Source organism: Parasteatoda tepidariorum, chromosome 2 (genome assembly GCF_043381705.1).
Source record: "Parasteatoda tepidariorum isolate YZ-2023 chromosome 2, CAS_Ptep_4.0, whole genome shotgun sequence".
Taxonomy (NCBI): domain Eukaryota; kingdom Metazoa; phylum Arthropoda; class Arachnida; order Araneae; family Theridiidae; genus Parasteatoda; species Parasteatoda tepidariorum.
Window position 1 is genome coordinate 12,782,346 of NC_092205.1, and position 27,902 is coordinate 12,810,247.

At 31.5% G+C, this 27,902-nt stretch overlaps 1 protein-coding gene across 3 annotated transcripts in view; it reads left to right on the forward strand.

Annotated features, from left to right (window-relative positions):
* LOC107455926 (uncharacterized) overlaps nt 1–27,902 on the forward strand; it is a 91,911-nt gene that overhangs the window by 33,242 nt on the left and 30,767 nt on the right. For all 3 annotated transcript variants that reach the window (XM_043046121.2, XM_043046122.2, XM_071177180.1), the window contains exon 2: nt 23,901–24,141. In XM_043046121.2, the coding sequence (XP_042902055.2) occupies nt 23,901–24,141 (241 nt within the window). The remainder of the gene's footprint in view (nt 1–23,900; nt 24,142–27,902) is intronic.

Sequence of the window (27,902 nt, forward strand, 5' to 3'; positions counted from 1 at the left end):
TTCATCAGCGAAAATAATTTTTCTTTTAATTTCCCTTTTGTGAATTGATGCATGTGTTTGTGTAGTTGTGTGTTATGTAGCAATGACAAATAAAACATAACCTTGTTTGTAACAGAAGCAACTTAAAGCTAGTCCAAACAAAGAATTTAATGTCCCTTTATTCCACTTTTATTGAAATGACAACTCTTTGGATAGCCAATTACTCCACTCTGACAGGATGTTGCTCGGCCATTGCTGATATCATAATATTCATTAAGAGAGTGAACCATAACTGTCTTAGCATGAGGATTAACGAGACCCATTGTTTTCACTTTTGTTGGCGCACTTTAACATGAGCAGGTGGGGTGTCGCGATATTTATTACGCGTTTGACCCACATGGAAATTTCTTTTCGCACGCGTCACCTGCTTTCCAAAATGCATGTATAATTTAGTTACGTTCGGCTAAAGAGTATTTTTCCAAACTCTGAATTCTTAAATCACTTTTTGGTAAGTGTACTGATCTCACATCTCAAAGGACTGTTTTAAAAAAACACTACATCTCTTTCAAACCTTTACATAGTAGACCAGCGCTGGCTGAATTTTTTTTATTTCTAGTGCCAGTTTAATCGCGATTTTTAATTTTTAGAGATCTAGTGGACCTCTTCTTTGTCCTTCAAAAATAATCGTTAAACCGTTGTACTTTGATTTTAATCTATTGTGTAACTATATTTGCCGTTTAGTTACTAACTTGTTTCAAATGAAATCGAATAAATAATATTTTTAAAATATTTCTGTTTAATATTAAAGTAATATATATCATTTGTGATTAGCAGTAACTTGAAATCGATACTAGACATTTTTAAAATTTTTGTAGATATCTTCTACCGCATGCACTTCCATAAGGGAGAGAGGGTACTAAGGGTTCAAAGTGCAAAATCTCTTACTGGCATCCTAAATCGAACTTTTATCTGAATCCGCCAATGATGGTTTTAATGAATATTAGTGATCGATGTTTTTTAGTATCCAAATATACCAGGCTCGCCTTCACGCTTTATCAAGAACTCAGCAATTGAAAAAGCATTCCTCTAAGGGTATTGTTAAGTGGAAATTTTAAGGAATAGAGAATATATTAAGGGCTCCTAATCATTACAGTTCTTGTAAAAGTTCTGACTGATGGACAAGACAAAAGTTTATTTCAATTAAAAAGAACACTGGAAAGGTTTCTGAATATAGGATAGAAAATAAATTGTCTTCTTTCTTATAAAGAAACTTGAAAAAAAATATTTGTAATCTTTCGTATAAAAGTTTGAACATCATCACCCAACCTGGCCATGCATCTATCTTTTAACCGCCATGGCTACGTAATTTTGATCCTGGTCAGACGACGTGCACAGCGCCTGAACTGGTACACTTTGAATTTACACGATATAGTCTACGACAGGATTTTCATCTACGACCGAATTAACATGCACCTATTTACTCTAGTTGTTTTTGTCAGCCATCAGGATCGAACTCACTACCCTCAGCTTTCCTACTATTGGTAATTTAATTTTCCAATCTTTCATTTCAAGATCTGTTTTTTCTTTTCTTCGGAAGGCATCCTTAACATGTTTTTATATACTTTGGATTTGAGTTTTAATTTTTACAGACATGGCCGTTTAAGCCTCGATTCTTTTGAAGAAACAGCAGTTTTTTTTAAACAACTATGCATCTTTTTTGCTGATTTAAAGTACTCTGCCCTATTAGTGAAAGATATTTTTTCAAGATTATAATTAATTTTCGCTTTATGCATTTTGTATGCCACTTTATAAATGATTTTAAGACTTTTCACATTCAAGGCTCTACGCACGAGATGAGAATTAGACTTATAGCAACTGTTTAAATTCAACCCACAGACAATTCATAAAAAAACTGATAACTCTTAAGGTCTGGTTTCTTAGGACAAGCGCCTTATCTGGGCGTCAGCGGGACGTCAACGTCACGCTGACGCCAACAAAATACTGGTTTGTTAGCTCAAGGCCTGGTTTCTTAGAACTAACGCCTTATCTGGGCGTCAGCGGAAAGTTGACGTAGATCTGACGCCAAAAAAATACTTTTTTGTTAGCTCAGCGTGAGCAGTCGGTCCAACGCAGACATTATCTCTCATTGCGCATGCGTTAATAACGTAAACAAATATTTATTTTGAATTTGTATTGATTTTGTTATTGTCGACCAGTGTTTTAGAGAACAAATAATGACTTTGTTCAAGAAAAAACACATTATAGCTGAGCTAAATGAAGAGTGCTATGTTTAATGAAGAAGCTATGTTTAATGTCAAAATCAAAATCTTGGCTGATTTCAATGTGCTGTTGGATGTTGTCCGCCATTGCTTCTGTGGTTAACGTCACGCTGTAATCCAACTGCAGTTGAGTTGGACGGCAATTGAAGTTCAAGATAAGCGTTCGATGACGTATACTATCCAACTCACAAATGGACCAATCAGAGGTTAGCGCTGATTTCCAGCTGACAGCGTCCTGTCCTAAGAAACCAAGCCTTTAAGAAGATTAACTTTTTTTAACATCAACTTTTATTTATTTTTTAACCTTGTGCTGAGATTCACGAACTTTTATTCAAAATCAATAATTAAAAAAAAATATTGCTATTCAATTAATTTCTGTAAAAAAAACTCTTTCAATATTCGCTATTTTTCTTTTAACGATTTGTGTAATTCTATTTATTGTGTAAATAGTAATTTTTTTTAATTTTATAAAAATACAAAAACTAGTTTATACTTAAATTTAAAAAAATGAGAAAAACGAATAATAGTTTCCTAATTTTCGAGTTTTGTGCTTCGAATAATTTTAATAAAATTTGAACTGGAAACGTAAACAACCAAAAAAATTGTTATTATATCTACCTTTCTCCAAAAAGACTCACTCGCATAAAAAAAAAAAAAGAGTTGGAACCTCAACCATTATTTAAAAAACTTTTCCAAACCGAAATGAATCACAAAAGCAAAACATTATGATTCAATGATCAGTGGAGAGAATAAATGTTTCATAAAAATATTTATTTTTGCAAAACGGAAAAAAGAGAGAAATTCTTATCATCGACGTTAAAAAGCAGAATAATTGTTTACAAATGGCCCTAAATGCTGTTTTACCATGCAAAACTTATTTTTAGGAGATATTTCACTGCATGATAAAAGTTTGGTAGAATTTAATGTTCTTTTTTATTTGAAAAAAAAAATTACTGAGCGTGTATTATGCTGTGAGTGTTTTTTATTCATGGACAAAAGGTACAATATTCTGTCATATAAGCAAGTATTAACAGGATATTATATTCGTTAGTTTCAAAGCGTCGTTTTTTTCCTCCTTCAATTCTTTTTTAAAGCCGTCAGATATCTTGTAATGTGATAAAAAGTGTTCAAGTTCCCACAAGCCCTTGTTAAGTTTGTCCTTCAACTTTTCAAATGTTCCTTGCAGCAATTGATTGATCATTTCCTACTTCTGATAAAAGACCATATCTATTTTCAATTGATTACACAAACATATTTTTAGAAGATTCGTAATGATCATCAAATCACGCGTAATAAATAAAAAAAAAATAAAAAAAAATCATGCAAGATATTGGTTTCAAAGAATGCTAGATATGCCAATATAGGGTATTGCCTGTGATAGTCGGGAAATACCCAAGTAAAAGTAATGAAATCAGTAATTTTTAATTTATTCAAATTTTTCATTCCTATATATTTAATAGCAGAAATATTTTAATAAATAGAAAAAAATTGCTTTGAAGCAAGTTTTTTTATATATTCATAGCCAGTTTTCTTCCACTAATTCTCCACTATTAGAATGTACTTAGTGGCGGGATATTAGGCAGAAACATAGAGGTATATTATACAGCTAGATAAGCTTCATATTTAAAGTTTCCTCATTTAGAGAAGAGGGTTCAGCCTCATTAACTTCCATTTCAGATATAACCTTGTTTTAGAGTTCAAAAAATATACGAAAACAGTTATTTTTATCAACAATTCACTCTAAAATAAAAAAATTACTCTGAAATTTTTTGGAAATTAAATCTGGGTTCTTAAGTTGCTCTTAAAGAATGCTTAAAATATTGGAGTTGTTCTTCATTTAAAGTTAGTTTGAAATTTTATTTTGATTAATGTTATATTTTATCGAGCATAGTTCAATAGATAATTTTTTTTTTATTTTGTAAGAAAGTTATCTATTCTTGCTTTGGAAAAGAGATTTAAGTTGCAGGATTCGAATGTTCATTCATTTCTAACAAAATAAATTAAATTGAATTTCCCTAAAATGCATTTATGGTGAACAAAACAAAATAAGGAAGACATTTTCATCTGATAAATATCCTATTAAGATAAACAGGAATTTTTCCGTTTATGCTATTCAAATCTCTTTAACCGATGCAGAGAGAATATGATTTGCCTGTCGTCATAATTACGTCACCCACGCGACGGTCACGGTCAGAACTCTCATCAAGAACTTCCTGTTGGCCTTATGGCGGTTAACTCATTCGCTTTCATCGAAATTTCGAAAGTGAAGTTCTAAAAGGAAGGAAAATAATTCTAACGTCTTCATGAAAATGCGTGAATGAAGTGAAGTTAGAGAATGAAAATTTTTATTTAATTGTGTAAAAGCCGGCTAATCGGCGAGAAAAGAAGATGCGCACAATGAAAAACTACATCGCTTAAAGAACATGTAACTATTTCGTTACGCTGTTTTACGCTTGGCCACCGTTGCGGTCAGTATTATGCTGATTGCTGGTGAGTCAATCAGCAATGAGTCAATTTGTTTAGAGGAAAATATGTTTGTGCTGACAATTCTTGGGGTTGCGAAAAGTATACAATTTTGAAGATCGTTCGTTTTCGAACTTTGCGACCTCGATTACCGAGGGCCTTTTTAGACATATATCTTTATTAAGCACTTTAGCTTTGATAATGTAATATGTCTTAAACTCCCCACATTAAACAAGGAATAACTTTTTATTAGTTACTAACAAATTTATTTTAAAATAAAACTATATACGTATTAGCACTTAAGCTTTGTATAAAACACTTAATCAAGCACTTTAGGTTAAGTTAAGTAATGTCTAAAACTTCCCTCAGTAATCGAGAAATAGCTATTTAATAAATATTTTTTTTCTAAACGAAACTATATATCAGAACTATAAATTTTAGAAAAACGGAAGTATAATTTAAATTAAAATGTTATAAAGAGATTGCGACTTAAAAGCTTCAGCTGGATTTTTTACTATAATTGACAAAAATATTAAGAAAAAAAAAAGATTGAAAGCATATAGCATTGCGACATGGTGAAAAAAATTCTGATAAAATTACCGTAATTTAAAACATTCTGAAAATTAAAAACAAAATTTTATTAATTAGTTATAAAATTTTTATTAATTAAAAACTTAATTTTGGTAATTAAAAACATAATTCTGGTTAATAAAAAATCAAAATATTCAGTATTTAAAAAAATCAATTTCTAATTTTTCCGTTCATATGATGACTGTTTATTTAATTTTATGGAGAAATTCTGATTAAGCGATCACAATATACCCTAGCACTATTTCCTCTTCTCTTTCTTTCCCCTTATGATTTAATGTCATACATATCTGCTAACGTGGTTATAGTTTTGTTATACGAAATAAGTTTCTTCCCACATTGTGCTTAATGTAGCATATAGCCTCGTCCATTACATTATGTTAATTAGTTTTAGTATCTTTTAATTTGGATTGCTTTTAAATACTTGTAAATTCATAAACTATACATGCCAACATATACAAATAAGCAGTTCGCAAAACTTAATGATAAAAAGTTTAAACTACAAAAATAAGTTAAAAACAACTATAAAACTTTTTTAAAAATCTGTTTTCACTTTTTGAAATCTAAAATACATTTTTAAATCAATATTTTCGTTTCATTATTTTTTTAATTAAAAAATACTATTAGGAAAATTTTGTACTTTTATTTTTTATCCATTGAAATTGGCATTTTATAAGAATGAAATTTTAATATTTTGTTTGACTTTCTTTTAACATTTTTAGTTTTGTTTTGCTTTCTTTTAAAATTTACAGAAATTGAAATATATATAAGTATTTACGTATTTCTTTCAACATATTTTCGAATCAGAAGAAACTTTTTTACTAATCCTTAAGTAACGTAATAATTTTAATCATTTAAGATGACTCCCCTAAATAAAAGCTTTAAAAAGTTCGAACTACTTGCACATAAAATTCGCTGTTTGTGCAAAAGCACAAGCTGTGACTCTTAATTGACGAAACTGTTGCTGTGAAACATTGTCCTGAATTTAAAACTCCCTTTTTATTTCACAGCTTCAACGAACTGATATCTTGTTGATTTTAATGCAGATTTGACCATAAGAAACAGATTAAACTCACATGGGGCAATGTCAGATGAATAAGGTGAATGGTTTAACACTGTGATGCAGTACTTATCTAAAAACGTCTTGACAGATAATGCAGAATGAGCGTTTTCCTGATGATGGCTTATTTTTTCAACAATTCGAGTCAGTGTGATGTAAAAACATATCTTAAGTATTCTTTAACAATTTTTAGAGTTTCAGAACTAACAGAATTTGTTAACTAACGGTCATAATGAATCAGATTATCGAAAATTTCACTCCTTTCATCTGTTAGTGGCGTAGAATTGCGATCCGGGTTTGAATCATTTTCACTGTTTTCTCAGCCATCTTGGATAGGCTCAAACCACTAAAAAACTTGCCCACGTGATAAACATACATCGCTATACAGTTTTTGTAATGCTACTGTTACGCTTTTTTCCATATTTCATAGTGAAATTTGCATTGATTCACTGTTCAATTGTTATACTTATCATTTTTTCCAGCGAAATTAAATAAAAACTCTTTGTTCTTACATAAATGAAGACCACCTTAGACTAAATTGTTACCAAGCGCATGAAAGAGATAAGGCCTCTCACTACTGCATACTCATCGGCCGTTCATGCTTGGCGCATGCGTAGTTTTTCTGTAGGAGCATCAGTCTCATAATTTATTAGCCACACCTCGTACATATTCTCTTAAATATAAATGTAACTAAACAAGTGGTGTATTCGCGACCTACAGTATAGTGAAAATTTTATCTGCATCCATCTTACACGCTCAATAAGTATAGAATTTAGAAACTTTTAAAACATATCCTTCAGTTAGACAATAGATAATATTCTCGGTTGCAGTCTAAGAAATAATAAGAGGAAGAGTATGTCCGCATAATAAAATGATTGTATGTTTAGCGTGTTTTCACGCTTGAACCATAACAATAGACATTTTAAACATTGCAATCTTTATTGGGACATTATGATTGCCCGCTTATAAAACAAAACTGATGCATTTTGAAACAATGCAACCTTGAAATGGCACTAACTTTAGACTTTTCATTATATACCTTTTTTTTCTCATTTTTATTTTGTGTGGGTTTATTGAACACGGTCAACATCAGCCAAACGTTTCAGAACAACAAAAAAAAAAATTCATTTTAAAATGAAAATTGAGCTTTAAGGACTTGCCATACCGAAATATGTATAACATATTTCCGAACATTTAAAATCCAAATTTCATCATTAATTTACTCTGTAACCTTTTTATACCATAACATTGAATTGAGTGCAGAATGAAATCTATTTTTAGAGATTCCTTCTACATCTGCCTAACACATTAGCATAGAATTCGAAAACCGTTATATGCTTGCTAATGTTTTGGATTCATTAAAATTCGTTATTTCTCTCACTTTCTTTTCCGCCAACACATGTGAATGCGTAAGGATAAGAAAGCCTTTTCATTAAATTTAATCAATTAATAGCCAATACATGGATTCCTTAACTTCCCTTGGCGAAAACTATGCTAACGTACATATACATGAGGTTCGCAATTTTGATTTCTTGGTGGACGGGAGGTATCCTGTGGGGCTTAGCCCTGCAGCTACAACCCTCCTGGCCATTCTCTAGATGTATTAATTTATATGTAAACAAAAATGAGTATATTTTTTTTTTTACTTAGGTGCTTCATATTTCTGAAATAAAATATTTTTATCATCGAATTTAATTCTTCATTAAATCAGTTGTCCTATTGTTTACTATCTACATTACTCTGGAATAATATATGAACAGATAAAAATACGTCAATCAACATCCTCTTCAACTTATGGTTAATACATCAACTACACTAATCAATATCCTCTTTAACGAATGATAAATTCATCAACTACTTCAACAAATCAAAATACTTCTGGATGGGACTTAAGAGGCATTATATTAAAAATATTAAAAAAATCAAAGTTTTTACAATTTGTAGCATTACAATTGTCGAAAGGATGTGAGTGACAATTGCTTAGAGAAGCGATTCACATTTTTTTTTCGGCTGAAGAAATTTGGAACCGTTTATAACATTACCGTTCTCATTCATAACCGTTCTAAACACACTAAAAAATAATTCATAAAATTCTTAAAGTAAAGTTCATAACCACTCTAAAGGCTAAAATGGAATTTGAAAAAAACTAATAAAATAAAAAAATTTTTTTTTAAATTTTACAAACAAAGATGCCAAATATATAAAAAATTTCGATTTCGAATTTTTTGTCGCTTTTGTTCGTTTTTCAATTGCACGGCAGAACTGTATTGGTATAATTTTCGTAGAAAAAATTAATAGAAATTCTATAACACTGCATGCCTTATATCTCAAATTCTGATGGGTGACGTCATTATATTTTACGTGCATCGAAAAATAGTTCTAAATAGAGTAAATATCAATTATCAATTTCTTTGTGATAATTAAATGAAAATGATTAAAAGCTTATTAAGAGTTATCCCTTCAATTCGGCAGTTGAGTTCGGTCAAGAGAGGGACTCCAAAGGCTATTATGAAGTAATCGTCCTACTTTGTTTATTCACGCTTTTGAATTTTTTGTGTCACATTGGCGCAGTTAAAGTTATGACTTTAACTGCGCCAATGTAATGATTTTAACTGCGAAAATTTATAAAAACGTTTAATATTTTTTGGATATTCAAAATACCTTTTAATGCCAGTTCGTTTTAATAAGATAGCAAATAAGTTTTTCTTTTAGCTTAGGGCACTCATATTCTGTCTTATTTTTATTTTCTTCGAAGAAAATGGAACTTATAAAAAAAACTTTTAGTAACAGTTTCAATTTCAAACCTGAGCAATTTTCCAAAAGGGAAGGAATGTCATTGAAAATTTTTCTTTTTAGTTTTTCTGCTCCTTTTTTTATGATTTAAAATTTATTTTCCAACTAATTGATGTTTAAAATTTTAAAACCTAATTCTTAACATTTTAATCTTTTGATATCAATTGTGATTACTATGAAGTATATAAATAATAATAATAATGTTGAGTTTCTTTTAATTAATAATAATAATGTTGAGTTAAATTATTGTACAGTAAATCAAAGTAATATAACGAAATGAACATTAAAAAAAATCATTTAAGTTAATAGCTCTTTTAAGCTTGTTGAAAAGAATTTTATTTTCCGAAATCGGAAAAGAAAATTTTTTCTTATTTTTTATTTATCAATGCCAAAAGGCCATTCATCATTTTTGAGACAAATTATTTCGCATAAAAGGTAAAAAAAAACCCTCCAAAACAAGTTGTTTAGAAAGAATAGTTACAGCTTGTAATGAATGTCAACTGTCACACGTGAATTGAATGACAACTTAAAAAGTGACGAAATGTTATTGACTGAAACACAAATTCCTCAGCGATGAAATCACTTATCATAACCACCACTCTCGATTTCAAGAAATCGAAATCTGCCAAAGAGTGACAAGTCTTGATTTTCAATGTTAAGGTGGCTCTTCGTGACATTTTTACAATGGAGGCCCTTCTGAGAATGCAGCTCAGGCCGCGGGCCAGACCGCTTCCAAGGCCAAGGCGAACAACGGGTTGACCCGCGGACGATGACTTCTGGAGATTTCCATCCGTCGACCGATTATAACGTCTCCCGCGCTTCTAACTTCTGATTGATTGCAACGCCCGAAATCAATTGCTTTCTCCTTTGTTCTCCCTTTCTTAACTGCTTGTTGAACACAGAATTTCGAGCAAATAGTGTCAATGAATTGAAAATAATAGTAATTATTGTGGGTGAATGGCTAATGTTTGTAGTGGATTATTGTGCCATAAAGGATTTATATAAAAGTGTGAAGTAATTGCTTGAATTACGAATATGTAAATAAACATCGTTCTGTCAACTATTTAATAGTTGAACTTGAAATGTTTTTTATATATTTATTTATATTCATTTTTATATTAGGTCATTGTTATATAATATGTTTTTACTAGGGGGCTAAGCCTTATGTTTGCTGAAGCTTACCAACCCTGATGATTGCTTTGCAATAATTGTTGTTTCTAGCGCGAAACAGTTGAAATTGTTCCACTAAGCATATATGAACTAAAAAGAACACTTGTGCCTCTACATCCCACGTCCAAATATTTTCCTTATTAATATCTATTAGTCGACATAAATAATTTTTTCAAAATAACAATAAATAAAAGCATATTGTTGTAACAAATTTGGTGAGTTCTCAACAAGAACCTAAGTTCTAAACCATTAAGCGAATCTCTTTAACTGTAATTCATAATAGTATATATGTTACCGGCAAAGTTTGAAATCCGGTATTATGTAGAATGCCTAGGCATTGTATATAATGCCTAAAACTAGCCGGCAATGTATGAAATGATTCATATTTCACACATTTCCTGGGCATTCTATAGAATGTCAAATGAGAAACCGGCAAAGTATCAAATCTTCTGTGGCCATGCTAGTAAAGGTGATGAAATGAATATTTTGTGCAATATTTGTTTCTAAACTGAAATTGTGACTTAAATGTGCATTTTTTATACGAAAATTTTGTTTTCCTTAATAAGAAAGGCATAATTTATGTTTTGTACAACTTTCATTTTTCTTTACGCATTTTGAATAAATTTGTTTAATGGCACTCTCATTATTTTATCAGAATAACATTTTTATTTTTGAGAAATGCGCATCATTTACATATTTACCTCATCAGGACGTTTTTTTCATACAGATAGCAGTTTTCATTCTATAGAATGCATTGGTATTATATACAATGCCTAGGGAAAGTATCTAATACTTCTCATGTTTTATACCTTGCCTAAAAGCATCCGGCATTTTATACAATGCCTAGGCATTTTATAGAATGCCGGCGTTTCATACTTTGCCGGTAACATAAATATGAAATTTGCACAGAAAAATAAAATAATAATTGCAAAATGGTTAAGATCAGACACCGATTTAAATAACTTTGTCTTCAAATATAACTTAGAATTACGTTATTTTGATAGTAATAAGAATCCTCTTAAACTCTTAATTTAGAAAGCAAACAAAATTAAAAACTTATTAATAACAGTACAGGTAAATACCTTTAAATTAGGGATACAAAAGTATTTATAGGAAAACAATAACTTTGACTCATCATAGAAATAGATTTGCCAGAGCCTCGAGAGGTTGGAATTGTGGAACCTGCCCAGATACGTAGCTGACAACATACCACATCTTTGAGTGTCCAGCAATGAGTGATAATCTGAGAGAAATAGGAGTCTTGCCGTCATTGATGGACCTTTATGACGATAACATCAAGAAAATCGCAGAAGCAGTATCAAGACGCATGTAAACATTTGATTCGGCTATGTCATAGACACGACAAAAAAAAAACTTCGTACACACTGAGAAAAAAATAATCGTACACACTGAGCATCGTGTGGATGGCTGCTAAGTACGAAGCTCGTAACGAGGTGAACCGAGTTCGAATTCCAGCGATGACTGGTCGATACGAACTCCGCACCTGGCTCGCACCGACCGCAGTGATGACGAAAAATATCCTCAGTGGTAGACGAATTATGAGCTAGATTCCTCTTGACGCCAGGATAACCGTGGAAGGTTTTCGAGGTTTTCCTCTCCATGTTAAGCAAATGCGGGTTAGTTCCATAACAAAAAGTCTTTCATGAAGGTAACATTTCTCACAATACTTGACCCTGGAGTTCCCTTGTCTTCTGGATTAGGTTTAAAATTACAAGGCTACGGAGTTGAACATTAGTACTCGTAAACCCAAATTAGGATCGGTCGTTTAATGACTGTTACATATATACGTCGAAACTTTTTTTGTTTGTGAGAAAACCTAAAATAGTGGGTATGTTTCGTTAAGGTTGATAAAGCATACCTATATAATTTATTAGTATACCTATATGAAATAGTTGTTGGTAAATGATAATAAACGATAATATCTAGGTATCATGACAACACTTTGTCGGTTATTAAAAATATTTTCAAGTGTATCTCTTTCTGAATCTTTTGAAATCTATTCATTTTAGTCTTTTTATTCGAATCATAAGTTAAATATTTTTCTTTATTCGATCAGAACTTTTCTCTATTGTTTAGATGCAAATCTTCTGAAAATAACAATTTATTTTCCCTATAGTGATCTAAGGCTAAATATTATAACAAATAAAATCGCCAGAAAATGCTTTTAATGAGGTTTAAAATCCAATATTTCCAGTTCTAGAAAGGTGATTGTTATCTTCGGAATCTAATTCTGAGTTTTAAATATTAGTCAGAAGCAAAGCTGAAATTAACAAAGGAGCTGAAAAATCCCTTTTTTGCGGAAGTTATAATGATTCAAAAACAATTTTGCAGATTTTTTTCCTTCGTTTTTCCACGTCCGAACAAACTACAATGCAACCCAACTAAGCATTAGTCATTCCCCCCCCCTCCTTTTTCTCAGTATGAATTTCAATGTCTTATAATGCGCTTTTGTTTTGAGTGAAATTTATCGCAGTCCAACAACCCTGAGAGTTAGAAAATAAATAACCAAATGGACGGATGAGCGATTACATAGACAAAAAAGATGGCAATTAAAGGGGGAGAGCTTCACGAGAAATGCTCGTAGAAACTGTGTAAGATTGTTAGTAAAATGAACATTAAAATGAGAGATTCTAGTATTCTAATGATGATAGTCATTCCCTTTCTCTTTCAGTTTTTCTTTAAAGAAGAATAGAAGAAAAAAAAAACTCAAGGGTCGAGAACTTGTTTTTTACGTGCCAAAAAAAAAGAGATTCGTTTTTTCATCTTTGATCCACTCTTTCGAGATCATTCAGAGTTGCATTTTTGAAATAAATGACGAGAAAATGCATCAGAGTATTGCAAAAATTCGTGCCTGATTTTCAAGCTCAATGATGCGCAACACATTTTTAAATAAAGAGTGTTTATTCTTGAATAATATGTTTTCTATAATTTTTTATTACCGCTTTTCCGTGTTCTACAACACGTTTTTCGGATTCATTTCTTGCATAGTGCGTGGTTTCTTAAAGACTGTTATGATTTATTCAGCTGCCATTTAAGCTTTAAATTCATTTTGTCGATAACAGATCATAAAATAATCTGAATCGACTGGTTTTGATGAATATGGAAATATATTATTGTTACTGTGAATGCCCGAGACGTTGTTGACTTCCACCGGTGAATGTTGACAATCACATAGTCCCTTTGGCAAATGTCCAAAATATATACTAGGTCTATTTAAGTGTTACTGCCTGGTATACATTTGCCCGGTATGCCCTACATAATTTTTTTTAAGGCTTAGTGACACTGCCCAGTATTCATTTATCCAAACACTGGTGTTTCTTCTAATCTATCCTTAACAGATATTAAAATATCGAATAAATATAATAGTATAAAGGAATAAATTAATATCAAATCGGATATAACAAATATTCCGGACATTCACCAAAGCGACTGTGTTGTTGTAGACATTCACTGGTGAAAGTCGACATTCTCTTGATTTCGGTTATCATTTTCAATTTTTACGTTTTTGCTGCTTTCAGAGCTACATGGGGTGGAGAAAAAAATATGCTTTTGATTTTTTTTTTTTTTTTTGCTCTAACTTACACAAAAGGGAAACACTTTTTGCTGAATTCGCTATACTATTAGTAGTTCTCGTTTATTTTTCTTGGTGCATAAACCAATTTTTATTCAAACCACAAAAATTAATATAAATTAACAAATTTACATTACTTTATTATTTTATCCGATTCAAAATTTATGATTTATAGTTATTTATAGTATAAAATAAAAAAGTAAATTCTCTGAAGCAACTTTTGATCCAATGAGTGGATTATCACTCACTAGTACTCAATATTAATGATTTTAGGGCAGAATCTTATGTATGATAATAAATTAGTGAAAGAGATATTTTAAGTTACGAAATCAGTATTTTCATCATCCCATTATCAGTTTTACGAAATCAGCACGTATTGTTCTGAATAAATATGACTTTCAAGAATTTAGATTTCTGAGTCTCAAAACATTGAGGAAATCCATGATTTGGAAAATATGGTCCCATTAGTAAAGCCAGAAAAGTGTTGTAAAGTTAATTTCTCATGAAGTTAATAATTCCTAAAGTTAAGAAAGTAATTCCACTTTATCCCTTAAACTCTTATAGTTAATTTCAGTTTTCGCGGATTTCACCATAAGAGAACCAATTCAAGAAAGTTTTACACATCCATTAAATTCGTTAGTCCAAAGAAAATTCCATGTAAAAAGTACTTTTAATAACTCTTTACTTTTTCTGATAAATTTCTCTAGTGATGATATAAAAATTGAATTGTGAAATATGCGAATTTTTCGATTAGTTAAAAGTGCGTAATTTTAAATGACAAAAAACAAAATTTGGACGAAATCGGTTGAATATTTTCTAAGTTATTAACGTTTTTGAAAAAGACCTAAATGTAAGAGTTTTCCTATCATTTTAAGACAATATCTTTAACTGTAGAAATTAACTCAATGTTGCTTTGTTTCTACTCTTTGACTAATAAAATGCAAATAATATGCCTTTTTTTATATTTCCTTTATTATTTATAAAAAGAAATTGCGTATTTTAGGAGAACCGTTCTTGAATTTTTTTGTTTTTGCTCTTACCCCTTGACTTAGACAAACTAAATAACGCTTTTTTTGCCAGTAATATGCTGCTGTGAGTTTGCAACTGTTACACATGACTGTTAGATCAAGTTTAACTTATCTAAAACCAGCGCTGTATTTTTGAGTATATAACCAAATTTATATGAACACGAGTCACTTCCAGGAGTATTTGATACGCTTTTGATTGCATTTGTTCAAATGAAAGAATTGACACTCATTGATACCAGAAATTGTTTTCTTTTCTTACATTGGTTAATATTAAATTATTTTTCAACAATTGCCTGAATTGTAGGGGTGAGCATTATGGTGTGGAGTATGGTATTTTGCTATTCTCTGTGGCGCAATCATCATTGTGGTAAGTATATTGCATCAACAAAAGCACGCATCTGTCCTTGCAGAACATGCCTAACACTACATGCAAATAGTTTTTTCCCCTCGGGACAGTGGCATTTAAAAGCCGGAGAATGTGACGTGCCATACAGCTCGTAAATTCCGTGCATGGTTCATAGAGTACCAGGATGAATTTAAGTACTTCCCTGGCTACCAAACTCACCGGACTTAAACTCAATCGAGAATCAGTGAGATCATTTTGATCGGGTTGTTTTCGAAGGCACCGTAGTAATATGAAATATGATGCTTTTTTGTGAATAATAGGCTATTTTAATGACTGCTGTCGGTTTTCAAGTGTTACTCCTGAATGTTAGGTCAAGTTTACCCTGTTTAAAGCCAGCACTGTCAGCGCTTATCTTGAAAATGGCACGAAACGTCAATACGGTGAAAAGCCACAGTTTTGTGAAAATGAAAAGCGTTTGTTGTCTAATTTTTTAATATTTAAGGACTTACTCCAATGCTGCATAATCTGTACTCATAAAAATTTTCAAAAACTGATAGTATGGCAATGATTTTGACAATTTCCATCCAGGTCAATGTCGTCAAATTGGCGATTTTTAAAATTGTTTACCAACTTTTAAAATATTTAAGTTTTTTGTTTGCTCTAAAGTCCAGATAATTCTTCACTACAGGATTATATTTATAAAGTTTAAAATCATCACATTGCTTTAAGAATAAGGCGCTTAAACTATGGCTTTTTTCTTGGCTACAGAGTGTCAACTCAAAAACCACTTTCCCCCTTAATCAACAGCTGCTCTGCAGAGGCACTAATACACTGTAAGATATGGCAGAGAGAAGCGATGGCATAACGGCATAAGTCTTCTCATTTCTGTTAAAAATTAGGCTCCTAATATGGCTAGTCCAAAGTCTAGATAGGGTGGTCCGAGAGAGTCTTGGACAGGAGCACTGCAATGACAGTCCAGGAGACTCAGTGGCGTACGGGGGAGGGGTCTTCCAAGTGGTGTTTCTATTAGCCAAAAACAAGGAGTGGACCTAAGAAGTTCTTAGTTCGATGGAAGGGGCAGTGAGGAGTTCTTTAATCCTTATTCAAATACTAACAAGTGATAAGATTTTATGCTTTCAACCTGTGAAGATATTAAAATACACCCTAACACCCCCTTGTCCCGCAGTGGACTGATCGTTAAGACACGGTTCCCAGTAGATCACCGAAGTCAAGCATCACTGGTTGCGGTCAATGTGCGGGTGGGTGACTACTTGGATCAGTCTGCGTTGGGACCGAGGGTGTGCGGTATTGGTCCTCGTTAAACTGTTCTACCGTAAAATTAAACTGTTCTACCGTAAAATGCTCGACTTCGCGTGCTGGTCGTCAGGTTACCGAAGCGGGGGTGCTATCCCCTCTGCAGAGGATCAAAATTGTGATGGCATGTCTTCGGATCATCCTCAGGGATGTTTCCCAGACAGCCGCCTATAGCTCATTGTGCGGTTCTAGTGCAACGTAAATGAACTACAACAACAACCTAACATCCCCTTAAAAAATAGCTGAAACTAATCCTATTTGAGGAATCCTCTGAAGATATTAAAGTGCTTCCGCATTTTGCAATTGCTCAAAAATAGTTTATTATCATTTAAAACATAAATGAAAAAATATTACAAAGTTATAAAATCATAGAATTAAATGCCTTAGGTTAGAATTATCGAGCAAAAATACGGTAGGACTGATCAACCTCGCAAAAAACTACTCTAATACGCTAATTCTATTTGATAAATCTTTTGAGAATTCTCTAAAGATTTTAAATTAAAACCGTAATCATCCTGTTTAAAAATTCCTAAAATGAACTCCCAGCAAAACTGCCGAATGTATGGTGACTATTTGACGAAGGTTTAGCTCTAGGGTTAACGAAATAGAAGGAAACTCATCTATTAAAACATATCAAATAAAAAAAACCAACTAAATGAGAAATTTAATCAGAAATGACAACGATGACATTTATCTTAATAGGCTTATGAATTATTGAAAAATAGATTGCCTTAAATGGTTTGCTTAGATATTTGATAGTGTAAAAAAACCCAAAACAAGCATTTCGTCAAAACGTTAGGTAAACTCACAACTTGGTTTTCCTTCCCACTGTAACTTAAACCATTATTTCGTCACATTGATCCCACGATTAGATCTTATCGAGCTCTCTTGAGAAAAAATAGATTTCATGAGTACCCATAATACGAGATCATTGCCTTGTATTCTAAATGAAGCATAATTGTTTTAATTGATAAAAGGAAAGAAATCGTGGCTACAGACAAGATACGAGTTATTTATTATGTAATATATAAAGCTTTTCAGAGATTTAGTCTGTCATAATTTTTTTCCTCTTTTTCTTTCCTTTTTTTTACCACTTAACCTCAAAATTACTACTTTGACATTTTCCATCTAAAAATATTTTGTTTTTAATTTAAAGTATCTGACTAGCGCAACAACATGAGTTTGAGCAAAATTTTTGAAATTGAGTTTATTATGAATTTAGAATTCTTGTACTCTTTTCTTTCTAAAAATACTTTATTTTTGTTTGTACTCTAATTATTTTCAAAGTGATAACAGTTTTTGTGCAAGGTGATAACAGGGATTAGACTAGTGATTTTAAGTCTTTAAATGCGTTTTTCTCAGAATTAGTTTTTTTTCCTTCACATTTTACACAACCTTAAACACGATATCTCATGCTATGCTGTTTTTAAAATAATTGTCAACTTTTCACGAGTGTTTATGATTATAGCACACATGCTTTGAACAACAGAGTAAGAGAAAAAAGTAGAATTTCATTTTTTATGCTCGTTTTTTTGCAAGGATCAGTGCGGAAAATTTTAAAATTAGGCTTTTTTTTTTAACTACATTGATCCCTAAATCAGTTATATATCTACTTGCTTTTAAGATAAAAGTCACAAACATAGTTGATAGTCATATAAATAAAATTGTCAAATGACTTTTTGTTTCAAGCAATAGAAATCTTTTTATAGTGTCTAGAGTATATTAAAAGAAAAAAAATGCTTTATTTTTACCTAAAAATGACCAAATGAAAAGGAAATAACAATAATAATAATTGTTTTTGCTACTTTCATAAATTTTTAGGCATAATAAAACAAACTAGTTTTTTTTAAAAATTTTATATAATATTTTAAAAAAAGTTTTTGAAACTAGGCGGATATCTTAAGTTTCATGCTTCAGTTTCTTTTCGAATGTTTTCGTTCCTGAATTTGAATATTAACAAATTGTATAAATTGTATTGTATAAGTATAAAAAAATTGTATAACTCGTAACTTTCATAGTTTCTTTAAAATTATATTTTAAACATTGCATATCTTACAGTATGTCTGAAGCCAAGTTTCAGCAATTTAATACTCAAAATACATATTGTTTTATTCCATTTTATTCGGAGGCAAACAATTGAAATTGAAAAGGGAAACTGCTTTTATAAAAGTGGTTGCTCAGTAGATTGTTTCCTTTTCCTCCATTTAAATATTACTTTTAATGGGATACCTACAAGTGACGTAGGGTGGTTATCTCGATCCTGATTGTATGTTGAAATGTGGCATTTGTTTACGTTAGCAACTGTTCTTTCCTTTCTATTTCGAGTAAACCAAGCCCGTCAAGTATAGATTCTCTTAAGCGACACGTTCTCTATTCATTCACAATGATTCTTTCACCAATATTTCAATTTTTTCACAATATATTTCTTACTGAACACAATGGCAGGCACAAAGTCATCTAGAACATAAACTAATTATGTATCGAAGTTGAACACCGACATTACATACACCGAACAAAAATATATCACGGTTACAATAAAATACATAAGCAAATAATAAATCTAAGTCGAGTAAAAGACGCAGACGAGAAAGAATTATATTTCAGCAAGTTCGATGTGTGATACGGCCCTGAGTTTAATTAATTTCCTGTTAATGAATATTCTAACTTATGTAGAGAAACTTAGCTCAACTTTAACATGCCATTTTGCATATAAGCGATCAGCTGCTCTGACGCCATAGGTCACATGTGTAGGTATTCATGATCTTCTTGAAGTGCAAGTACCCAATTGAATGAAATCAAATACACCAGATCATTTAAATACACTATTCTTTATACCAGTGTCTCAATTTAGATTTAGAAAATTTTAAAATGGTATATTTTTTATGTTTAGAATTGATCTAAATAAAAAGTCATCACCAACCAAAAGTCCAATTAAACAAGCCATATATTTTTATTTTGTTTACAATGGCAACTGAATAATAAAGCTTTTTTTTAAAAATTAATTTTAGTCAAATGTACTGAAAAATGCCTACCATGTGCAAGATCGGAAAATGCCTAGATGCAAGAGATAAAAATTATTGCTTTTGGTGCAATTCTGTTGGCAAGCGTGAATTTTAGAAAAAATTTTCAAATCTCAAGACAATACTAATTTAAACTTGTAAACATATGGTTACCAGATGTGGCTAGTTTAAAATAAAGTCGATGACTTATGTTATCTAAAAAAACTTTTTCTAAACCAATCATAACATTTATACTTTATAAATAAATCAGAGGGTATGTCATGTCAAAACTGTTGGAAGATCATGCTTGAAGCTTTTAGAAATGCGATCATGCTAAATTTGCTAACTGAGCTTTGGAAGTTAAAAAGTTTCTTTTCTTTTTTCAATACCATTAAAATTAAAAAAAGATAATTTTAATATAAATGTTGCAACCTTATATAAGGATTTCAAAATTACTGGTATTAAGAAGTTATTAACTTCGCCGCATTTTGGTAGATCCAAATTTTGCACGTGCACATATGGCACTCTTTCTAAAAGCTTCATAGATGATCTTTCAAATTGTGCCAATTGTTCTGCCATGTAAAATCTTCCAAAACACTTGGCGCTAAAAGAAAGATTTTTTACTTGGAATTAGTATAGAAATGTTTCCATATTTTTGGTCAAACCTTGTACACCGAGTCGTGTTGGCTCAGGGGATAGAGCATTCGCCTTCCATAAAGTGAACTGGGTTCGAAACCCAGTGATGGCTCGTCAATACGAATTCTGCACCCGACTCGCACCGACCACAATGCTGACGTAAAATAATCTAAGTGGTAGAAGGATCATGAGTTACTTGTCAGTCTAGCCGGGGAAAGTTTTTGTGGTTTTTCTCCCCATGTAAAGTAAATGCTGGATAGTTCCATCAGAGAGTCCTAGAAGAAGGCAAATTTCTCCCAATACTTGATCCAAGATTACCCTTGTCTTCTGCATTGGGTTGAAAATTACATTAGTAGTCGCACATTAGTAGTCGTAAACCCAAAATTGGGTCTGTTGTTCAACGACGGTAGTAAAATAAAATAAAAAAGAACCTTGTTCATCCTCTAATATTAAGTAACATGGTCGGGGTAAAATATTACGGAAATAAAAAAAAGCAATGCTCAGTATCAGAAAAGTACATGGTATTACTAAAAAGAAATTTGATACTAAAAAATATTTGATAATAAAATATATTTTATTCAAATCACTAGTTATTTAAACACTTCATGGATCAGATTTTATCAAATTTTGTTCAACAGATACTCTGTACTAGACTTATCGTTTATTATAGTTAATGATCGCTTATCGTGTTGTTAGACTATCTATACTCGATACCAGATACTTAGATACGTCCATTAGATACTTAGAACAATACTTGATACTAAGAATTCTTTGATACAAATCTGGTCTACATTTTTTTCTCTTTATTATACTTTGTTCGATTTATTCATTTCATAGATATAAGTACTTAACTATTCTGAAACTATCTATAAGCTTAACTATTATGCAACCATCTATAGAAGAAACAGTTCGTTGTTATTATATAATTCTTAGATTTATTCTCTTCAAAAACACAATTTAACTATTCCGTAACCGTTTATTAGCTTAAAACGAATTTTTTTTTTAACTGAAGCGTTCTTAAGCACTTTGTATCATACCGTATACAGTAAAAGTTTTAAACTCACATCATGCCGATTCTTGCTGTGAGATATTTACTCGCCAGTTTTAAATAAAAAAATTTAATGAAAAAAGTTTCTTTTTCTAGAAATGATGAGAGCGTTTCTTCACTCTGCTTAGTGAAGAGCTCCCCATTGCAGACACAAATGCTTGCGCAAACAAAATGATTCTTGTGAATTACTCCAAACCATTAGCAAATACCTCATCAACAGCCCTGGGGTGATATTCCATACGCACTTTCTTCATCACCATTGGAAAAAACACAATGATGCCCTTGGGACGAAAGGTCAGGGTGTCGATGCACTTGTAATCCCCGACGTTTTTATAGATATTGAGTCACGGCATGAGACAACTGCTGGAGTTTGTGTTCGTTAAAAGTGTTTACATAGCACACAAACGCCACACTAGCACTAGCAAGGGTGGAAATGTCGCAAAAAAAGATGTCTTTCCTGCGGTGCGCACCCACTGAACAAATTAATCCAAGGCCTTGAGCGAATTGGTTTATACGAATGTGTTATCTGATGGCTTACACTTGCTATCGTTGAAACAGCGAGAGTGAAAAGTTGATTTCGTAACTTAAGTGGTAGTTCGTGTAATGAGATTTTCGTTCACAGAGGTTAAAGCTCGTTTAATTTGTTCAAAAGGAATTGTAAGATTTCAAAGCCAGATTTTAAGAGGCTATGAAGACGAGATAATTTGAAAACAGGTGCAGGTACTGTTGATTCTGTTTTGCTATGGTACAGAACTTTTATAAAAAGATGGAACACCTTTTTATGTGAAAATTTTATACACAGATCCTACGCGCATAGATGTAAAGAAGGCTTTTTTTATATACTTGTAAAAAATACTCATTCATTAATTAGTAATTTTCTTGAATTTTCTAAAGGATATTTCAGCTTTACATTTTCTCGTTTAAATTAAATTACGTTGAAAATAATCTGTAATATACCTTGACTTAAAGATTCTGTACTGAATATTAATACTTGATTTGTCACGGAATGTTTTAGAAAAATTCTAAATTAAGAAAAATAATTATATTTGTGAAACTGAAAATAAATTGTAAAGGGTGAGATTTTCTCAGGTTACAAGCGAGAGTTAAATGAAATCCTGCTTTTTTGTGAATAATGTGCTATTTTACTGCTTCTATAATTTCTTGTTTGTCTGTGTGAGGAAAGAAAATTTCCATTGTAATTTCTACCTCTTCCCGATTAGCTGGAGAACTCACATCTCTATTGTAGTTTTGCGCTGTTATTCTACATTTAGTGATAAAAAATAATTGAAATATCAGAAGTTTTTATTGTTATTTGATAGCTAAAGGGATAATTCCTTACGATATTCACCTTTTCATTAACCAAAAAGGCAAAATAACTTGGGAAACACGGATATTATGTACAAACAAACTTTACAAAAAAAAATTGCTTTGGCATTTTTGAATTTCATTAAAGGTTCAAATCAGTTAATTTAGAACAAATTAAAACTACATCAATCCCAGTTTTGTAGCTACATTTTAATTCAAATTTCATAAGTATTTTTTTTATGCGCAGCGCTTGGAAGTAAATATTAAGCAAAAAATAAGCAAAGTAGGTGAACTTTGTTTCATAATTAAAAAAAAAAAATCAAAATTTGAAGGGGAGAGTTTAATCGCTATTTTAGAGTATTTCTGATTGAACGTTTACATGGCCGGTCAGGTATGTAAGGATAAAAATACATCACCGGCCGGGCATGAAAAGTTAAAAATACATGCCCGATCGGAATTTTTACGTATTCCGGACACGTAGGAAAATATAATAAAAATATCTTCGTTTGCATCTGGGAGTAGCTAAGATGATTAGGTACCTGGTGAAAGCTTAGATTCACTCTTTGACTCCAGGAACGACAGCCAGGACCAACCCAACAAGAATGATATTTTCCCTTAGGAAAAAAAAAAAAACTTTTACTGGTAGCTTTAATCAAATGAATTTTTAATCTATCTATCTGAAATTGAACTTGTCCCGATTGATTTAAGAACTTAAAAAAAACTGTTTATACCCATTTTTAACTCTTACAGTAATGTTTAAAAAATTAACAATAATCAAAAGAAATAAAATCACAGAAAAAATATTCCACGTTATTTTTCTGTTTTTCATTACATTTAATACCAATTATTTTAGTTGGCTGGAACTCCGTGTACTCTTATATGTAAAAAAATACTTGCAATTAAATTTTTAAATATTTTATACATTTGTAGAATTTTATTCTTTATATCATGCCGAGTACATGGACAGATTAATTTGTATTGTATTTAAATAGAATTTTTATTCGTAACAATATATAAAATTTTTTTTTTTACTTACTATACAATGTACTATATTTTTCTAATTCTTATATGTATGTCTTGTTGAGATTTGAAAGTACATTTTCATTGTATTAGTTATAACATAGATTATGTATTTAACCAACAAAAGAGGTAAACATCATCAAAATTCCTATTTTAAAACAATGCCTAGCTGTGTTTCGTGGGGTAGCTGTTAGACTGTCCAGAGTTGATTGTTAAATTATCATACTATACTTAATAAGACCTGCCTATATAATAATCCTTATATATTTTGTTTTTGCAGGAGCGCCTAGACAATCTAGCCTTCACATCATTCCCAGAAGATTACCTTCCCTATGCTTCTTCTTACCAGAACGGGAGGGAAGGAAAGGCCCCTCCCTACCTAGTGTGGGACGAGAGACGTCCGAGACGTAGTCGCAAACGACGGCGAAGGGGATGCTGCAACACCGCTGCTCTTGTTTCGGCCATAGCGCTCATCATCACTGCCATTTTAGCTGTTGTTGCCATATCTGTTTACTTAGGAGGTACCTTTATAATTAAAATTGTTTGAATTCTTGAAGATTTTACACGATATTTTAACGAATTACCCACACTCTCCCTTTATCTGCAGGAATAAAGATTTTCTTCCTTTTCCTGTTCACAAGCTTCCAATTGACGAAACCTTAAAAATTATAATTCATTTAAATCATGTATCTAATCATTTATTTTTCTGCGAAAAAGAGAGACTTTTGAAAAAACTAACCATTACCAAATGCACTTGGAGCATTCTTCCACTAAAAACTACTCGCATAGTACTTTCACTGAGTTCTGAAATTTGGTAGAATAAATCAAAGCTAGGCAAAATAAATTGAAGTCTAATTTAATCAGATTAAAATAAGATATTTCGCCGAGATTTTTTTCCAAAATGTCATTTATAACGTTCTTTTTTTGCTAAACGCGACAATTCTTGCTAAGATTGAATTAGCTCGCCTGCTCTTTAGGTATTTACATGCTCTCATTGTCCATTGGACAAGGTTGGAGAGATATTTGTACCCCTTTAGATGATTTTAAAAGCCCTATAATAATTTACAAGCCACGACAAAAAAAAGTTTCAAAAAGCCTTAATAAGACACTTTATTTTTGCATTTATATAGTTGACATTTATATAGTTGACTTGTTTTATTCATAAGATCGTGTTCTTAATTATGGTATAGTTAGGCATCATAATTTTCATGATACCAAATATCTCCAGAAAATCAATAAATAGAACAGTCTTTAAAAATCTCATTGCCGGCTAGGTGGCCGAGCGGTTAGCGTGCCTGACTAGCCAATGGCTGTGTGTTCGAATCCCTCTCAGGGCATAGATATTTTTCTGTTTGTTGTCCTCTGTTGCGAGGGATGTGTGCATGGCGCCCACCTTAAGAACGGGTACCTGCGTCAGTGTGGCGTGGATAATGTTGCTTTTCTCCTTGACTTTCGTTACAAAGATGCTCACCTGGCAACGCAAAATGGCACTTCCAGCACCTTCCGTAGCCAAGTTCAGTGCTTGCCGTTAAAAGAGACCCTCATTTATAGCGACGTTTAAATATTTAACTATGACTAAGCTTGTTTGCTTGGAACACCGAGCTGCTAATACCATCGTTGTCTATTTTCAAAGTACTATGAATAAAACACTTATAGTCGTCAAGTTTGTTAAGAAGGAAAGAAACTCCCCCTTTATTAAATGAATTTAGTTTTTCTTTCAGGAAAGTAAAATAATCCACTTTCGAACGCAATGATTATGGTAATCCTTTTGACATTAAATTCCAAATATTCAGTAGCCTTTACTGAACTTAGATGGTTTAAAAAATGACGCGGATGTCAAATTTGAATATCATGCTACTTTATCAGTTGTTCAACCGGATGTGTTCCTTCAAACACTACTCATCTGACAAATGCAAAAACGTGATTTTTCTGAAATGGAGTTTATTATAAATTTGAAATTCCTGTAATTTAAGCTTTCTAAAAATACTTTACTTTTGTTTTTACTTCATTTATTTACAAAGTAACAGCAGTTTTGGTGCAGGGTGATAACAGCGGATAGACTAGTGATTTCAAGTCTTTAAATGCGTTTATCTCAAAATCAAAATCAGATTTTTTCACATCTTACACCACCTTAAACACGATATCTCAAGTTGTTTTTAGTATAATTGTCTACCATTTTTCATGAGTGTTTATGATTATAGCACATATGTTTTGAAATACAGGCTAAGAGAAAAAAGTAGAAATTAATTTTTTATGCATTTTTTCGCAAAGACAAGTGCGAAAATTTTTAAAAATTTGCTTTTTCAATTACGTTGATTCCTAACTCAATAGTAAGTCCCTAGCTTTTCAGATAATAGTTCAAAACATATTTGATAACCTTCTAAATAAAATCATCAAATGAATTTTTACAGAATTTTTTTTACAGTGTTTAGCGTATCTGCAAAAAATGCCTTAAATTTGCCTAAAAATAGCCATTTAAAAAACGAAAATAAAATATTAGTTTTTATTGCTAGTTTTATAAGTTTTTACACATAAAATAAATTAGTTCTTAAAAATTTTATCTTAATATTTAGAAAAAGTTGTCGAAACTAGTCGGATACCTTAATCCAATCATCTGTCTAAAATGAATTAATCTGTCTCAAAGTAAATACTCCGCTTTTAAGATAACGCTATAACGCGGATGAAAAACTTTACCTGGTAAATTCTGTATAATCTCCGTTGGTAATTGAAAGTTCAGCTAAACTTAGAGTAAATCATGAAGTTTCAAATGCTGAAAAAATGTTTTCAAAATATTGAAATGCAAACAAATTATATATTTCTTCTCTAGTGAGTAATTCTAAGTCATCCTGTCATAATTTGTTTGCATTTTGTTGTTTTAATTTTTTTTTCAATATTTAAAACTTCATGGTTTACTCTAGGTTTACCTGAACTTTTTCTATGCTTTTAAGTTTTAATTATTTACGTTGAGGAAAGAGAATTCGCCATTAAGAGTTTCTCGCGTGGTATGGCATTTTTTTTTTAAAGATTTCACTTTTCACCGTCTTATAATTTAGAAATAGTTGTGTGATCATACTGGAGTTATATTCAGAATAAAGTAAGAATATACGAATTGGTATTAAAATATTATGCTACAAATTTTTAACAGTTAGTGTCTTGCCATATAAATGCCATACAAATCTTTATGGAGAGGATACATAATACAGATAGATCTACAGGATACATAAGCCTATGGTATCATGCCATACAAAAGTCTTAGTCTCATAATTTATAAATATTCTCAGAATACAGTTGTGTGATTATACTGGGGTTACATTCAGAATAAAGTAAAAAATATACGAATTGGTATTAAAGATTATACTACAAATTTTTAACAGTTACTGTCTTGCCATATAAATACCATACAGATATCGATGGTTACCATGGATTTATGGTGTCTTGCCATATAAATGCCATACAAATCTTTATGGTTACCATAAGCCTATGGTATCCTGCCGTACAAATTTCTATGGTTGCCATAGGCTTATGGTGTCTTGCCATATAAATGCCACACCAAACTCTATGGCTACTATAGGTGTATGGTATCTTGCCATACAAATTTCTATGTTAAGCATAGGTTACCATAGATTACAACAGGGTTCTCTAAGGCGAATTTTCCTATTTCTTGCATAATTGTATAAGAAGCTTGAAGTAAAGGAAAGTGATGAATAAGCAGCTATCCCCATTCTTATTATTCAGAAGCTCTTAAAGCTAGGTTTGTCGTGATCTGTCGCATCAGGTCATCTTTTATTGATTTTAATGACCAAATTCACACGAGCGTTAAGTGAAAGCCATCATTTCCTTGCGATAAATAGGAAACAGGTGTGTCGCAACTTGCACTCAACTCTCACTTACTCTCGTAACTTATACGAAAAAATAAATTAAAAAATTGATAAGTAAAGTGATCTGTTTTCTGTAAATTTGTGTGCACAATTAAATTGTTTCGCAAATGTTTCAAGCTCCGGAGCAACTCCTATTTGTGGGATAACAAACAAAAACGAATTTAAATAAGTGTATGTAATTCTTAGATGACATTTCATGAAATCATTCAACAAGAGGGTGCAAGTTTTTTTAATTCCAAAGCTAATGAACAGTTTTTTTTTGTCCTTCTAAAAATAACAGCTAGGAATTCGTGAGCAAGAAGCCCGACCTGATTGAAAATATTTAGGGATTTACGGTTCACGTTTATGAAATGGCCCAAAATTTGCCTAACTTATCTGTTTTTTTCTTCTTTACTTTAAAAAAA